General features: G+C 40.9%; 1 protein-coding gene across 1 annotated transcript; it reads left to right on the top strand.

The window, feature by feature from the left end:
• Positions 1 to 699: 699 nt before the first annotated feature.
• On the top strand, positions 700 to 3119 carry sox21b (SRY-box transcription factor 21b). Its single transcript, XM_084544070.1, has 2 exons — positions 700 to 1270; positions 1444 to 3119. The coding sequence occupies exon 2, from the start codon at positions 1459 to 1461 to the stop codon at positions 2197 to 2199; it is 741 nt and encodes a 246-aa protein (XP_084400196.1). The 5' UTR covers positions 700 to 1270; positions 1444 to 1458; the 3' UTR covers positions 2200 to 3119.
• The last annotated feature ends 15443 nt before the right edge of the window (positions 3120 to 18562 follow it).

The raw sequence follows: 18562 nt of genomic DNA, 5'->3' as shown, positions 1-18562 counted from the left end.
CATTTATATCCTCATTTAAACGCTCGACCTACAGCCTAATTCGTCATTTTTCCAAATAATACTGCTCGATACACCCCTTCTATTTCCCTTTTTTGTACATATATAATTGCGCACAACGGAGAAGGTGCCAGAACAAGCCACTTAAACCTACAATTTACTCAACAGGTCCAGCAGATAGCTGTAATTGCTTAGTTGAATATTCGACAGCCTAATTTCAGTTGTCGATTCGCTGCCCTTGGGAAAGTCCTTTGAAGTGAAAGTGAAAAGGAGGATTTCAGGAAAGTAATTAATTTCACTAAGCGCGATTAGAAACACTTCAGACCTCCTCAACATTTGCTTATTTACCACAAATGCCGCAATATCAGAAAATTAAAGAAGACATTCTTTACCTTTCCGTGTCGGCGGCACTACTTTTTTTTTTTTTGTCGGTGGCAGTGTGCCACCCATGGGGGAGAAGGGAAGGGACAGGCAGAGAGACACCGGTGCGGGATGAAAGGTGAGAAAGTGGAGTGACACGGACAGATTGGAGGTTGGACTGCCAAATAAAACAAACCGACCTGAGAGGATGAGGCGTTTGATTGTGCGTTTTAAATAAGGGGCAGAGTGTTTGTCAGGATATATCTGATGGCTCAGGTTCAAAACAAGTTCAGACTGAACTTTAACAGTACGCACCAGTTTGCCAAGAGTCATTTCAACCAAATGTGACAGCGTTACTTGAGCCTCATAGGTGCTGCCACCCCCATCTATTCCAGGCGCGAGTGAATAATTGAGCCAAACATGCCCGAGGTGACGAAGTTGTTCATTAAGAATAGAGTCGAATAAAAAGATGAAACTAGTGAGTTCTAACAACGCCGAGGCCGCTGGAACCCTCTCAGTAAATAAACATACAAGATACGAGGTGCGTTTACCCTTCAAACTGGAATTTTAAAAAACCCCGTTCAGCAGCAGTCGTCTGCGTCCTCCTCCCCAGTGCGCATGCGCCGGTGGCACTTTCACTACCTGCCACACAATCCTGTATTTCACATGGGGCAAGCGGGAGTTATCATCCACTTGCGTAAATGCTGCTGCTGAGAGCTGGTTGACAGTCTCAGGCGACAAGAGGAAAACAAGACAGCGTATTATTTTTTTTTCTCCTTCCATCCTCTTTACTGAAGGCGTATCACTGATGGATGTCAGCATGAAGCAGAGAACATTTGTGCACTCGTAAGGACGCTTCCACTGGTACTTTTCAGAAGATAATCGACGGGGAGATGAAGAATTGAAGTCTTAAGTAAGTAATCAAACATATGGGCTGCGATTGCTGTGATTCTTTAATGGATGTAGATTAACCGAGTCCTATTTAAACGTTAGAATGCGTATTGAGTGTGATGTTTGTGCGGATTCCACAAGTTATATCCCACATTTTGTTTGATTTTGCTGTTAAATGTATATATTTTTTCACAGAGAGTTTGTGCCGACATGTCTAAACCAATGGATCACGTAAAACGTCCAATGAATGCTTTCATGGTTTGGTCCAGAGCCCAGCGCAGAAAAATGGCTCAGGAGAACCCGAAAATGCACAACTCCGAGATCAGCAAGAGACTGGGAGCGGAGTGGAAACTTCTCACCGAGTCTGAGAAAAGGCCATTCATCGACGAAGCCAAGCGACTGAGAGCGATGCACATGAAGGAACACCCAGACTATAAATACAGACCGAGGCGGAAGCCCAAGACTCTGATGAAGAAAGATAAGTTTTCTTTCCCTGTGCCATACAACCTCGGGGAGCACGACGCGCTCAAAGTTAACGGGCTTTCCGCTGGAGCACTTTCCGAGTCTGTCCTTGGGAACCCAGATAAGGCAGCAGCCGCTGCTGCGGCCGCAGCGGCGAGGGTATTCTTCAACCCATCCATGGCTACGAACCCCTATTCCTTTTTTGACCTGGGATCCAAGATGACTGAGCTTTCCCCACCTTCGTTTCCGTACGCGTCACCTTTGGGTTACCCGCCGGGAGGCTCTTTCGCCGGGACTGGCGGTGTAGGTGGCGGGACGCACGCCCACACTCACTCACATCCGTCCCCGGGAAACCCAGGCTACATGATCCCGTGTAACTGTACGGGCTGGCCCTCAGCAGGACTCCAGCCGCCCTTAGCATACATCCTGCTCCCCGGGATGGGAAAACCTCAACTTGAACCGTACCCTGCATACGCTGCGGCATTATGATAGGCCCACTTCGGACTTCTAAGAAATGAAATGTGAAATCAAAACAAACAAACAAACAAACAAAAAAAGCTATTCATGCAAGAGTTTTATTATGCATGCACAAACTTGTACATGTGATGAAGTGCTCGTCGTCTCAGATATCACATGTGTATGTATATTGATTAATACCTTTATCTAAGGTAATGCTTATTTAGAGAACTCTCTAATCTATTATTACTACCCAGCCATCACCTCACACAAGCCCGAGGAAAAGGACTAAAGGATGGCAGACATGCACACATTTTAGAGAAATGGGTATCAGCCCGTGTGCAAACTCATTTTCAAAGGTACCCTGTTCGATTTCTATCTTTTGCACCTGCTCGACTAACCTGTTGGAATCAAGGGCAGCACATGCAGTGACCACACTGATCAGGATCACTCCCATGTCCTCTCAGATACGTTACTGTTGGGTTATAATTCATGTGTCAAGGAGGATTGTCACAACACTGTAAATGTGTACAGATAAAATGACTTTAGTTAATTTGCCGTTATAGGCTTAGTGTTTGAGATAGGGCCAGGAACCTGCGTATTTCACTAGAAACCCCCGGTGTATATTTTGAGTTTTTAAGCCGTTTTTCTAGATGTCTGTAATATTTATTGTTTAGTGGAATCTATGGTGACCCAGACAATTTTTAAAAAGGACAAGACTAGCTCTGTAAGATTTGCACATGAAACGTAGAGGATGTAATTTATTTTGAAGGTGATACTCAATTTCAGTGCATTACGACTTTTCGGATTTGATTCACCCAAAGCCGTAAGCAGTAAAAGAAAAGAAGAAAAAAAAAAAGTTTAAATGCAGATGGAAGTTTAATCAGTGGGTCTATAATTTTCTTGATTCCTCACCCTCCCACCCCCCGTATCATGTGCAGCAGAAAAAAAAAAAAAAAGACGTTTTTGACTAACTCTTATGGAATTTGTATGTTTTGTGCTTTCTTTAACCTCCGTTATGTACTTCAAACTATTGCTACTGTTCACTTGTTGAGCAAAGGACTACAATAAAGCGTATTCGGATTAAACGGAAGGGAATCGAGGCTGTAGTTCTTGATGAGATGAACAAGATTGCTATCTTTTCTGTTCCTGCTCCTGCTCCTCAGTCCAGGTGAAGTGTAAGGTATCCTCCAAAGGCCGCTTTTGTCCGCGCTTTGAATGGCATTACTTGGGGGGGAAATCTAAATCAGCCCATTGTTATCAAGAGCCAAAACCTTATTTATCACAATTTTAATCGTGAATAGGAAAGGAAGATAAAACTGCGCGGTACTCCGAGCTTTTCTTTTCCCAGGGAAAACGAAGGAAAGGGGGAGAAAAAAAGCTGCTTTTAGGCTGCAGTGCAGGACAAGCTCGTCTTTGAGGCTCTGAAACAACCTGAGCTGTGTGTGTGTGTTTGCGAGCTCCCAAGTCTGAAAAGAAAAACAAAGTAGGTTTAATTTAAATTAAAAGGACTCCTTTTGTGGGGGGAAAAAAAAACTCCTTAGGTCACCTGTCCTTCGGAGCGTATACTCGGCGTTTGTGTGCGCGCATGCATGTGGCAGGTGTGTGTGTGCGTCGCGGGACGCGCGGAATTTCAATTCGCATCAGATCTGTAACGCGTAAAGTACGCGACTGAAGCAGCGCGCTTCTCCTAGATTACACTGAGAGATTAATTCATAAGGATCAGAGCGATTATGCAAAACTAATTTGGACAGTCCAGGGATAATTATCTCCGTCACGGTTAATTAAACCCTTTCACCGCTATGTTCTCTATTGTAACACCTCCATCACTTCTCTCCACGGAACTTCCTTCTTGGCCCCGAAAATGACGTGCTATAGTTGCTTCATTTACAGTGTGGGGTAAAAAAAAAAATGGGAAAAGCAATTTGTGTGCTTTTTGACACATTTTTTTACGATTCTAAAGTTAGACCATGCATATTTCTTTAATTTAAGTCTTTCTCATTATAATCACCATGTTTATTCCTATTTTATAATTAAATAGATTTCATTTTCGTGTCATAAATAATAAAATGTTAAACCTTATATGATTTTTTTCGAGGTATCATAAAAGGGCAAAGCCGTTCTGATCAACACTCAGAGGACATCGTCAAGTCTGTGAAAGAACTTGCATTACGAGTTCAGAGACCATCTCTTTCCCTTTCTTTGGCCTTTTTATTATATATTTTTTCCTTGAGGAAAAGGGGAAGAAAGCTGAAAGAACTTTTTTTTTTCAACTCTGGGAGCGTTTAGACGGTCGAGGAGGTTTTGTCTGGGAACAAAACGTGGGTTGGGAGGTTTTGTGAGAGTGTTGTTTGTTGAAGTGGAGCTCAGCAAAAGCGGCTGCTTTCCCTCATTGTGATGAAAGCAATCAGTGGTATTTGGAAAACTGTTAGCATTGTGCACTTCTTCTGTGTCCATTGTGGAGGATTTCTTTTCACAAGGTTTTTTTTTTTCAGTCGATCCAGCTGGCCGGAGTGAATAGCAGTGCAATGTGTACACGCTTTGTCCCTCCAAGCCCTTCAAGTAGCCCACACTGAATGGAGTGAGTTGACACTGCATGACAGTGAAACAACATAATAAAAAATACATGAGCGCATGAATAGGAGCAGGCGCATAAATAAATAAAATGGGTGGCCAAAACTGGATAAACTGAATGACAAAACGGTGAAAGGGGAACAAAAAGATATTTAACACGCTAGATTAGCATTAGAATGCAATCTACAAGCCAGAACAATTGATGAATAGGTTTACCGGCCAAGAAAGAAATGGACTAAATGCCTTTTGAATAGATAGCCTATGTTTTTTTTTTCTGTCTGAGACGGGAACTGAATGGGAAAGGTGGAGATGCAACTAAAGAAAAAAAAAAGTGGGAGAAAAGTTTTTTTTTCTATAAAATGTTTTCAACTGTTGATTCTCAGGAGAAAAAAAAAAATCAGGGGGAAATAAAATCTGATTTCCAAGCTCAGGCCTAAAGTTTGGTAGAAATGTTCTTAATTGATATATATATATAGAGATTTTGTTAATCCCCTGAACATGGGTCATGTTTTGGGTTTGAGCCTTTCAGTTTCTTGACTTTTTATGTGTCATCTCAATCACACCTTGAATAAGTTTTATCATTTAAATCAAGGGATGACATGCGTCAACTTAAATATCCTCTATCCACACAGTGTGGCTAAGTTTTATATAGCTGCACGGATAATAAGTGAGTAGATATGGCTGCATGGCGGCATGGTCTGATGTTAAAACAGCACTGGAGGTGCTCTGCAAAGACAATTCAATTCAAGGGGTTGCCTGGATTAATCAAAGACTTTAATGTAACACTATTACTCGAACTGGAAGTGTCATTTACATTGCCTTAAACTAATAAGAAGAGTTCTCTTCATGAAGTGCGGCCTATAACATTTATTTTAGACTGACGTCCTTTAAACTCAGGAGTGTAGACAGGAGTCTGAAATGATAACACTGTTAAATGCTTTTAATTAAAGCTTTATTCATAGACCGTTATATTCCAGTGTGCACGGAAGAGCTGCAAAAAAAATGGATATAAACACCCTATAAATCCCTCAAAACCCAAATATTTTATATCGAAAAGACAAAAAAAATATGTTAGTATTTTAAAAAGAAATTAAAAAAAATGCAAAATCTATACATGCCGTGGTATTTTATTGTGGATGTTGACAGGCAGTACAAAGGTTTCTACATGAGATTTAAAGCCATGGCTGCCTCATGTTTTCATAAGCCCCCCGCCTGATGCCCTGATATCATTATATCTTGGTGTTAAACCCTTTATGTGCCTGTAAGACATTTGTAGAAGTGAGATTAGGCAAATTAACATACATATGTATCACCGGTTCAACCATGTTGACCTTAAAGGGACGTACAATGGTTTGCTCATCTCTAATTCGCCAAGGGCAGGCCCACAAGCATGTGGATTATCACCTGGCTTCAATGGCTCGAGATGGATCATTTTGGTGTTTTTTTTTTTTTTCTGACATGAATAATACATCAATATCATCTGTTTGAGGATATTTTCCTCAATTTGTTTGCGGGAGTTTTGCCTCTTGCTCACCTGGCTGTCGTGGCACGCGTGTGCTGCGTGCAACGCTGGGAGATATACAGCCAGTGCTGGCTTCTCTCTGCGAGGAACCTCAAAGAGTCTGATCACTGACTTCTCCATCTCATTTTAGGCGAATCAAAGTGTGAAAAGTCTCTCCTGAAGCAATATCTCCATCATCAGGTTGGGTCAAGAATGTTTATGAAGGCTGTGTGCCATATTACCTGTAATCTCCGGAGTATGAACTGCTGTATTTCTCACTTCTCTATGCTCCCAGGAGGGAAAAAAATGCCAAAATTATCTTGCATTGCACCTTTTTTCCGCAACACCTCAACATGGCAAATCAAAGCCTCAAAGCCGTGCATGTCACTGTGCCCAAGGTCACCGAGAGAAATGAGAAATCTCTGTGTACTGTACAGTCCATCCCTATAAACATGCCACACAGCCTCTGAAGTCTGACTCCGCTTTTAAGAAGTCCAAGTTTGTTTAATAGTACATAATGCAAGAAGTCGATGGATCCCTGCTGGAGTTCAGAGAGGGGACGCTTGAATTAGGTTGGGGGCAAACGGGTGGAGGTGTGAAGGGGGAGGGGTGGGGTAGTTGAGGTGATGGTGAGTTTTGCAGGTGAGACGAGTGAACTGCATTCACAGCGTCTACCTGACTGTCTGGCATTAGAGTTTGGAGAACATGGCAACAGTAGCAGAGCCCCACTTTCATTCATTTCATATCGGTAAAAGATGTCTTTAGATATGACATTGTCAGTCTGTTTCAATTTTTATATTTTGAATCATTCCTGTGAGGAAGTATTGATGACGTGAACGCTTTTATTATTATTATTTGTGGCCCCTGAGACTTTGAAACAGCTGAGAAAGTGTAAGTAGATTAATACAAAATAGATTTTTTGGTAAGAATTTTAAAAATCCACTTCAGAAAGCGGCAAGTTAATTAATAAAAATAAAAAAATCTGAATATTATTTGGAAATTTAAAGAGCCATCTCATAAAGCATGATTAATCCAAATATTTTAATGTGCTCTGGAAAGCATCTGCACTGCTACCCCCTCCCAAATCCAAAATAGGTGTGAACACAAACACGTTCAGATCAGACAGAAGTGCATTTCAGTTTTATGAGAGCTCTGACACGGAGTTAAATCCGGAATCAAATTTTAAATTATTTGCAAAATAAAAGGAAATTGTCTTGGTGTTTGATGTGAACCCTGTGAACCCAGAAAGAGAAAATAAGAAAAAAGTATTACAGGTCAACAAGGATTAATATATTCTAAATCTATATAATATCCTGCAAGTATAGAATATAAGTTATATTAGTAGTTGCCAATTCCACTATAGGACAACATATACTCATCCAAAAAGTGGGTTTATTACTTTTTATGAACAAAATAAAAATTAAATATTAAAAATATGTGATACCACACAAATGTATTAAATGCATAAAATCAATGTATAATTCTTCGCGGAGTGCATATCATGTAAAAAAAACAAACATGTTTTCTTGTTCTTTCACATTTCCATATTTTGCTGCTTTATTTAAATGTGCGTCATGCGGCCAAAGAAAGAGTTCCCACTCCAATACTCGCCACAATCCACTGTCTGATTTTCAGAATGTCAAAAGAAAAGAAAAAAATATATTGTAATGGGAAAAAAAACATAGATTTCTGAAGTCTTTAGTATTATTGTTATTCTTTAGTAAACACTGGAATTTATGTAACGCCAAACAGCGAGGCCAGAGTGAACCTGGCAAAGTGAGGCCAGTGCCAGGTTAACATTTCTCATCAGATTTTGAATCGTGAAGTGAAATAAGTGCACAATGCACCTCTGCTACGCAGGAATTTCTCGGGCACATTTCAACCTTCATCTCTAAGCGGGGCGTATTCTTTCTGAGCAAACAACACTGTCAGATGTTACAATGGATAAAGACCGACGCGAGGTTGTCTGTTGTGTTCGAGTCAGTGCTGAAACAGAAGGAAATGCTCAAAGTGGGAAACAGACTCTTCTCCTAGCCGCTCGTCCGACTCTAAAGCTCCCACTGCTGTCTAAAGGAACTCACTGCACTAATGATTTAATATCCATATTTGGTATTATAAGCCTGCACATTATTTCACAAATCATGCTCAGGCGTTACAATGGCTGGTCTGAGAATATACTATAATTTGAGAATTCTTTCTACAAGCAGAAATATGTGAACGGGAGGAGATTTTTTTTTTTTTTGGGAGGGGGCACAATCACATATTTTTTTTTTTTTTTGACAAGATTCGACTTTTTCAAAAAGATCCTATAGCTGCTAGGTAGTCGGTGAAATCATTAAGTTAATAAGCCAAAACACGAGGCACAGGATTATTCCACGAATCCATCAATAAATTAGAATAATGTCAGTGAGCAGCCTTAACAAATGTTCTTTAAACTGACGTGACATTTTTTGTTCTATTTCCAAATGACCGCTGGCTGAGATTGCTGGCTCTCGTATTAATTCTCAGGTTTTTCAAGGGGGGGGGAAGAAAAAAAATATATATATATATATCTATCATAAGTAGAAATAATGAAGTTGAAGAGCTGATGCCCCGAGGAGCAGTCACAAAGAATTATATCTTTCTATAACACAGGACACAGGCAAAAGATAAGTACCTGTCAGTTGGCATACTCTCTGCTACATGTGCCTATCAATAAAAGAGATTATTTTCCCCAGTTATTACAACAAAGATCTGGGGGGCTCGAAGATTGCACCTTTAATGAGAAGGAATGATTTCCTCTTGCACACTCACAACCACACTTAAAGTGAGTGAGCTGTAATGCCATCAGTTTCCTCCCTCTCTCTCTCTCTCTCCCTCCCTCTTTCACCCTCTCTCTCTCTCTCTCTCTCTCTCTCTCTCTCGATTTTACAAGAACTTATTAAAATGAAATATTGCCAACATTAATGCACAGGGATTATTTATTACATTTTTTAACAGGATTATGGTGTGCAAAGCTTGATTTGGGATTCATACCCTGCATTGTGATATCGTGGTTTAGCAGTCAAATTCTGCAGACTTGCTGTAATTAACAGTGGCAAAATAGATCATTGCCAAGTGATATGTCGCTCCGTGGGCTAATCTTTGTGCGCTGAAATGCCGGGCTCCCGAAGAATGCGGATTGGAAGGCGCTCTTTCTCTCCGCAAAGACATTGTCCTAAAACTCCAATCCAAAGTGGAAAGCGGCGATTTTTCCTCACAGCTGTTCATTTTATTGAATCTCCTAGTGTCAGGTGCTTGTTTAATAGAGTTGGCACTGATCTCCTGTCCTTAGCTGTCAGTTGTTGTTTTTTTTATTTTTTTTCTCCACACACACAGTTTTGCAGCCATGGTGTAATGCGCTGGAACAACCATGTAGACGTCTTAGTAATGACAATATAAAGAACGCAAGTGTGCGTACCTTGATGACAGCAAAGCAATAATTTGTGTGGGCACCTTATCATATTCAGCAGAAAATCCAACATGTGCGAAACGCGGCTTTAATCTCGAAAACATGGCTGGTTCGTGAAACGCGCCATTAGTTATACTGATGAAGGAGCATGACTTCATACCTTAATTGGGAAGTAATGTGAAGGTCCTCAGAACAAATCTATTATGTATGGTCCTAGCAGAAATCACATGCAGGGGTCCTTCAGACATACCATACTCTTTAGCCACACCATCACGCTGCGTCTAGTCAAATTGTGTTGTGGAAATTTTCCATGTCCTTTGTCACTGCAAAAAAAAGAAAGAAAAGAAAGAAAGAAAAGGGGGTTACATTGAAGTTAATGGCTTTTGAACGTAGTATCTATACTTGCTTTGTTTGCTTGTGTCAGTGAAGAAAGGGCGCCTATAAAAGGATGGGAAACGGGGAAGGCAATCAAAAGTCTGGCCTTCACTCTCGCTGCGCCGCCATCAAAAACGATGCAAGGCTAGGAGCCGCTGAAGTACCTGCGCACAGAGAGACATCTCTGTTCCTCTCGTGTCAGCCGCTGAGAGGTCCTTCTTTCTAAATGGTTTTTTATTATTGCCGTTGTAATTATTGTTCCGCGGGGTCTAAGTTACAGATGGCAATTAAAAATATGGAATAAATAAATAGCCGCGCGGCGCTGTGACACGTGACACGTGATCCGCGGAAAAGTCTGGAACTTCCCGCGTGTTGATTCAAGCACACTGAAGTTGTTTGTATTGAAAATAAAAATGGGTCAAGTGGAACAGTGCCCTTTGACGGTCCCTTTTTAAAAACGAAACCTTGGAATTTATTATTTATTTTTCTTTCGACACCCCTCTCCTGTGTAAACTCTTACAGGAGACACAAATGAACTTGAATGCGTAAGAGCGAACCCCTACTCTTTGACATTGGCGCAGACAGGTGTAAAAATATACACGGCCCAACACAGAGCAATAATAAGAGATTTATGTATGTAGGGCGCAAAAGAAACGCCGAGCCGATGCCTGGTGCTGTCAGGTTCGCTTTCCTGTTGCGTCATTCACCGTGCCAGCGCACACTGGAGCCAAATATGGCAGGAGCCTCCGTTCCCCACGTACCACGTGCTTCGTGATCTCTTGTCAGGTGAACAGATGTCTGAGCGCGGTGGATTGTTTGGATGTTTGTATGCATGTAAGAAATGAGTAAACAAGTTGAAATATTCCCCCCTTAATTTGATGCACAATGGTTCCTGACAGCTAATTCACTTCGCGCGGATTCAAGACCCGGTGTCACATGTCATCTCCTCTCTGCCTCAGATGAATAAGTTAGTTCAGTGGCAGGTATCGCTAATAACGCCACATCGCCACTCGGCACAATGAATCAGGCGTTTCTGTTTGTCCTGTAATATTATCACCTCGCTCTGACCCTGTCTAACCTTTTACCTGTACAGTCAATACACTCAGAGGTGATAAAAGACCGTGAGTGAATGGAGTGTGTGTAATGTTGCAGCCAGCAGCGATTACAGAGGTAACATGAAGACTTGGAAGCCATACTGAGACAGGGCTTTTTGTGCGTACTAAATTGCTGGACAGCTCCGGGGCTGACATTTAAAACATAACATCACCAAACAAAAACACATTAAAAGAGAAAAGCTGAGCAGGGGGCTTTAAGGAAAACCTGAAATTCAAGTTTTGGCGAAGGCAACTGACCCAAATTTCCTGCCCCTTCTTCTCCTTAACATGCTTCTGCAAGCCCGGGCCCTGGGGTGACGTATCCCTTACACAGGGATTGCCAGTGCATTTACATAGCATGGTTAATGAGAGATCAACACCAGGAAAGCGCCTTGAATATAAAGCTTTCTTGTAAAAATAATGAGCGAGCGATTGATCCATACTCAAACAAGCCGGTTTGCTGAGTTAATACCAAAGGCAGATTATAGCCAGTGCCAAAAGTGCCCTGGCGTGCGACGCCTTTTGCTTAGAGGGTCCCCAAACTTGTCATCACATTAGCACATGGTCAAGGAGTACATCCTGCCACTCTCATAATCTGCTTTCCTGCACAATTAGCCTTCTATAATAAGGCAGCTGCCTGACAGCCGGCAGGGAGAAAGGAGGAAAATCACTGAGTTCCACATAGGATGGATGGATCGTTTACCGCCACTGAAATATAGACTCTGAGGTGATTCTCTCTCCGAGTCATCGCCGGTCCTCGCATTAGGTCTGAACATCATGACAACATGGAGGCTTGCTCTTCTTTATTGTGCCATGCATCTATTGCACTTTGATGAAGCCAGACAAAGGAGGGCGAGGGGGGGGGTGGGGGGTGGGGGGGATGAGCAAGAAAGAGAGGGAACACCCATGGCCAGGGCAGATGTGTTTTAGCGCGAAAACTGAGAGAATCAGATGTTGGAGAGGGGTGGAATGGTAGGGGATGACAAGTTTTCTGAATAAAATAATGGATAATTTCATTCCGACAAAGGCGAGGAAACTATGGGCAAGAGAGCAAAATAGCAGGAAGGGATGGAGAAGGGAAGGGGTTTGAAAAGAATAAGAAGAATTCAGTGCTGCTTCTTGCAAGGGAAAAGAAAAAAAAAAACATTGATGACACCCGGTTCCATTCTTCCGCTCTCCCCTTTCTCTGCTCCTCGCCTCGCAGCACGGCGGGCTAAGCTGGGAGCTGTAATGTCATTAAATTGCAAATGCTTTTTTTTCATTTCCGACACACACTGTTTACTTATCTGGCAAAAACATATGTTGGAAGGAATCCGTTAAATTCTGCCCATTGCCTTGGGTGAAAGTGCAATAGAAACGGGCCCACTGAGCTCCTTCTGTCGTCTCCTTTTAGCACTTTGCCTTATCTACAAGGCTGCTTAGCAGCAAACTGGCGAGTTCAATGAAAAATGAAGATACAGTGCGAGATTAGGGAAGAACAGTGAGGGGAGAAATGCTTGGAGAGAGGGTCATCCCATTGCAAATGATTTCACTCCTCTCCATCTGCATAAATGACTATTTTTAAGGCATCTCCAGCGTCTGTATATTTTTCTCACTCTGCCACACATTTAATTTCACGCCCCGTGTTCTGAATATGCTTAAATGCATATCTCTGATGCACCTTTAAGCCAGAGGAAAGAGGATGGGGGGGGGGGGGGGGGGAGTGGGGAGGGTACGAAAGCAAAATTAAAGATAAAATGGTGTGATTTGCACTACAAGTCTATTACTTTATGGCATTTACATATAGTTTACCTCTGCAATTCCAAGATTTTTTTTCTGCCACCTTCCTATCAGTATTTGGGCTTGTATAAATATGTATAAATCTTTGTTGAGAAAAATAGAATTCCTAGCACTGCACTGGAAAGTTTGAAGGGTGCACTTTCTTGCTTCAACTTCTTCTGCTGCTCCCATGAGACTGTCAGCATATCTGTTGGGGGTGTTCTCTACCGGCTTGCCCCAACAAAGGCACAGGCTTCAAGCACTTTGTGCCCCCATGATCCTCAGATACTCCTCCCCTCTGTTGGCTGAGTCGGGAGAGAGAGAGATGCTGGGTCAGGACTTGGCCATAGCTTTAGAGGAAAGGCCTGGTGCAGGAGAGGGACACCATCCTTATCAAACAAGTGGATGAGCAGCTCAGGGGTAGCACAACACGGACTCCCGGCGTGTCGGGAAGATTGTCGTAGATGATATTTACGGAGGATCCCCGACTCCCACACAGGTCTCGCACGGTGACATGATGAATAGTGACTGCGTGCGTGCGTGCTGCTGTTGTGCTATCAAGTGGATGTGTTGTTCTACGGTGGCAAGGAAGTTTTGAGCTGCGAGTGGAGAGCCCGCCCCTAACAGCAGAGAAGAAGAAGGCTGTGGATTGGCCTGGGAATGAAAAGGAGAGAGAGAGGCTATTCAGAGCACGATTCCTTTCCTTTATTGTCTGCCCGCTTAGATTTGAATACGTTCACTCAAAGAAGACGAGGAAAATGCTTCAGCCTCTCGCATTGTTGGCTTTCTCTCTCTTCTTTTCTATTTGCAATTAAATGCATTTCAAATGGAACAACTGTACAGAAAGCATTTCTGATAAGGAGGAATTCCATTGCCTTTAACCTCCTTTGTAATGGCTTTGCAATTTTTTAGCACCCTTATTATGAGAACTGCACAATCCAAACATATCTTCTGAATAGAAAACGCCATACAACTTATAAGTATTGCTTCATTGAAAATTAAATTGCATTTAAAAATCATTTTTAGTCCCCTGTGTTCCTCCCTTCCTAAGCCAATCTTGGTGTTTCTGTTTTGCCGCTTTGTGTGTGACATTGTGCCTTGACAGGACCCTTGTGTCCTGAGCAGTATCACACACACTGGTCCTAAGCATGGGATGAGATCAGTCAATTAGAATTAATGTCATCTGGTCATTTACAGCTAAACACCCTCCATGTGCATTGTGTTTGCTTTGTGTGCAAAGCATCAACTGCAAAACCAATCTCATCCTCCAGACATGAATTTTTGAAGGATTTGAACGCTGTAAATAACTCCAAACCCTCTCTTACGAGGTTTACCCCTGGAGCACTTTGTAACTTATCAGGGCTGCCTTGTGCCTCCTCTAATGCTTGCATTATGCTCAAATGTAAATCGGTAAGCTGCCAGAGTGGTGGGCGGGAATCACTGAAGAAAGAATCACTGAAGGGTCTAGCCAATATTCTGATTGGGGCATAGCAAAATAAACAGTATAGTTTTGTTTTTCCGAAGCCAGCAGAACAAAAATACATCACACTACTCTCTTATATTCACAAACAATTGTTCTTTAGTGTTACACACTACCGGAGATTTTAGCTCAATAAAAACGCCCGCTCCCGTGTTATAATATTTTAAAAAGTTTCAAGAGTTGTAGGCTTTCATTTTCAAAATGCCAAGTCAAAAGGAAACTAATATATTCTGAGTGGATGATGCCCAGGGGTCTGTTTTGTATTTCTAATTTCCATCTCTAATGGTACAAGAGACTGATTAGTAATTAGGACAGACCCATTTAAATGCATGTAATGAGCGTTATAGGTTTTCCATATACTGTGCACTCGGTACTGATGAAAACGGATAGCATCTGCGTCAATTTGAACGCATGTTGACCTTTAATGCCGATTAATCTACAACACAGTTCTTCATGCTGCTTGTCCTTGAATTGGCTTTATAGTGTAATGAGTATATCGTTGGAATCTCCCAAATAATTTGACCTGAAGCGTGTTTCGCAGCATAACTATTAATCTTATTTTCCAGTGAATAATTCGATCAGTTTGCCAGAGAAGTGGGTTATGCGAGTACAAACTAGTGCGGAGGGTTGTGTGGCCCCTAGATATTAATTTGGAGATGGATAGGAGTCTTAAAGAGGATTAAAACTCCATACAGGCTGCTCATTTCACATGGCTGCATACCACCCAGTCCACTGTATATACTGTCAGTCACTCCTTGGCATGGTTGAGATTTGAAATGGTGACAGTTAAAGTACAAAGATGTCCAATCCTAGACTATTTCATGGCATATTTGGCGGAGCATCCCGAAGGAAATGCAAACTGCGAGGGCCAGTCATTCCAGCGAGCAAAGGCCACCAGAAAACGGCAACACTGCCCCCCTGCTATTGTCTACAGACACTGCATCCACCTCATCCTTTCTCTCAGACTTCAACTAGTGAATATGAGGAAGAGACACAAGCATGCACACCGCAAATTACTTCTTGTTTTCGCATCGGATCATTTATTATTTCTGCTTTGGTCATTTGTGGTGTCCTTTTGAATGGAAAGAAGTTCTTTCCATTCAAAAGGACACCATCTGAGGCAATTTCCACACATGACGAACAAAAAGTCATGTCTGGAAATTGCCTCAGACATAGAAATATTTGCATGATATTAGAAAAGAAGTAAAATAAATTGCATAAATCAAACGTGATTGTTTTGGAAACATGATCATTTTAATCCTGTTTTTACAAAAGTGACATTATTCAAAGTGGATATGTTCTAATAGAACGAACTAGGCAAAGCAGGACATTTAACAATATGATTACACATTCTGCAAATAGGTGTAAGAGGTATCTGCCATTAAATTTGTTAGATAGCCGTCATGAACATATTTTGATACATAAAATGGCCTGCACTATATTTTCGCACAGCTTTAATTTTACATTTTATCTAGTTTACAATAATTTAATTAGTATTTTCTGGGTTTCACAAAAGAAAACTCCAACCGGGTTTGTCTTTTTCTCACCACCCTTTGTTTTTTTTATTTATGTTTATTCACATTTATACAGAGTAAAATTCACCACTGGCTGATTTAAAAGACTAACATGAATATGGAGAAGAAGTCCCAGAAAGCCCGGCAGGGGCTGTCGAGTGGCCCCTCACTTTACACACCATTAATAAAAATACAAAATAGAAACAAGCGAAAACATTTAAATTGGTTGCTTTTCACCAGCTTCCAGGACGCTGAGGTCTGTTCTCTGTAAATGTAACTGAAGTGGCCTCAATTAGAAATTTTAAAAGCCCCCTATTGTCCAGCCAACACATATTCCTATAAAACATATGCAGAGTGGGTTAGGTGCAATATTCGCAGAGCCGTCAAGAAAATGGATGCATTTCTCCATCCACATGGTAACAATTGCTTAATTTCACCTCGACCTTTAATTGAAAGACACAGAGTGGGCTCATTGGTCTTATGCACTTCAAAGATGCATTGTGGACTATTATGCACATCGCTATGTTCAACCCAAGGAGGCCATAATACTCAAACTCCATGTGAATAGAGAAATGACGTTCAATAGATGTGATAAGCTTTATAAGTACTAAGTGATATGCAAATCAGTTTTCCTTTCTCCCCGTTCCTTCCGTGTTGTCTCCTCAAAATCTTATCACAGGAGGAAAATATCGGCAGTAATTCATCTCTGACTGTACAATTTCCTTAAACTGAACAGCAAAGCTTCATTTATATATATATATATATGTATTAAACTGGAAGAAGTCATTATTAATTTAGTAGAAATATTTTTCTCACAATCACGTCTTGCATGCCATTTAATGTACTTGCTTGTTTCTCCATGGCTCTCTGGCTCCATCCTGTGTTTCAGTTGGAATAATGTATTCTGTTTATTTACACACTTGAAAGAGGTCGGCTCGATTCAAATAACAGAATCCAAATAGCTCTAAAAGATAATAATATATTTGTTGAGAGAATTCAGCACTATTTTGATGCAGCTGCTTCTCAGTGAAACAGTAAATTAGCCTGCGAGTGTGTGTGTGCGTCTGCAATATTTCTTCTGCTGTTACTTTAAAAGGTGCTAGAAATATTTTATTAGGATTTGGATTTGATTGCGTTAAAATCAGCTGGCAGATTTAGTATTGTTAAGTAGTTTTTAATATTATACTATGTATGCTAGCGTGGCTTAATTTTGAGGGCTGAGGAAGTTCAGCTTGGCTTCTAGGCTATATGCACTAACAATAAATACAAAAATATCACTGTAATATTGTTCATATTTAAGGAGTAAACGAGTGACCTTTAAAGACACATGCAAATAAATGTATGGCGTGCACTAAAACGTTGCCTATGACCTTGTGTAAGGCGCTCATGAAATTCATTTTAGTTTACATTGGGTAATTGCCTCTATTCTGCATTGTTTACATATCTGCTTCCTTTCCTTTCCAGTTAAATCAGGTGATTGTGGACGGTTCACGACCTCTGTAAGATGATCGAGACTGTTCGTTTCCCTGCTGCTGTTAGCTTTCTTCTTTTTTTCACTGACTGATCAATACAAACAACACCTATGCCTCCACCCTGTTCATTTCCAGATTTTAAACTTAATTATGGACACCATGCAGTGGCGATCCTAGGTTCTATGGGGCCCCAGGTATAGACGTACTATCCCCCCATTCCAAAATCTTTTTAAAAAGGGGCTTTATGGTTGTGATATATATATATGCCAAAGGCTGCCCATTTTGGGTCCCCATTCTTTTTTTTTTTTTTTTTTTTTTTAACACCTGACACCATTTTCCATTTCTGCCAACTTGAATCCTACTCACTGGACCACTGCACACCACTGCTGCCACCTTTGGGTTATACTGCTCCCTAAAAATCACAAAATGCTCTTAACATATCAGATTATTTAAGGATCCATCTCAGCTGAATCTCTTTTATAATTTTTATAATTAATTTTAATTCATGTTTTTTTTTAGTTTTATTCAAATTTTAATTAAAAAAAACTTTAGCAGCTATGTTTCCCTCACTTGCTAGTATTTTATCTTATCTTGTCTGATTTCATTTAACTTTCTGCATACCCCCGAGTTAGAGATGATGTTTTTATTTTACAGGCACGGCATCCCATGTCATTCACATGACAAGCCGTGACCGTAACAAACGAAAAAAAAAAAACACTGGTGAGATCGTCAGATTCTGCACATGCAACATGTATTTACTGAAATTATCATGAAGTAATTTCAACAGAGAAATTCCATTTGACTTTCAGGAATTCTGTTCACTAATCCTGTTGAGTGCATTGAACCGCACAGGGCCTGTTGTGTAAAGGACTCGGTGGTCACACTTGAGTTTTCTCATGGAGCCACATTTACGTCTGCTCCATGTACAGACTCTGGTGTTTATCTGATACTTTACCTCTTTTAATAGTTTTTTTTATATATATACTAGAGACAGATTTTAAATCTGACCTTTTTTTAGGATTGTAGTCACTTCCAGAAAAGGTACGCTGCTATTTTAGTGTTAAGGAAAGATCTAAATGACTGTGTTAACCAAGCTCAAATTAGTTTTTCAGAGACAAATTCACATTTTATCATCTAAAACGAATCTTAAAGTCAAAAGCATCTTCCCCCTCATTTTAATCCTGTGTCGTGTATCTTA

Source organism: Chelon labrosus, assembly GCF_963514085.1.
Source record: "Chelon labrosus genome assembly, chromosome: 5".
NCBI classification, from domain to species: Eukaryota; Metazoa; Chordata; class Actinopteri; order Mugiliformes; family Mugilidae; genus Chelon; species Chelon labrosus.
Note: the sequence above shows the minus strand (reverse complement) of the source record. Positions and strands in the feature narration are given on the sequence as shown.

Bases quoted from the DNA above. Each gene is read 5' to 3' on its own strand.
- sox21b (XM_084544070.1), top strand. From the start codon at position 1,459: ATGTCTAAACCAATGGATCACGTAAAACGTCCAATGAATGCTTTCATG.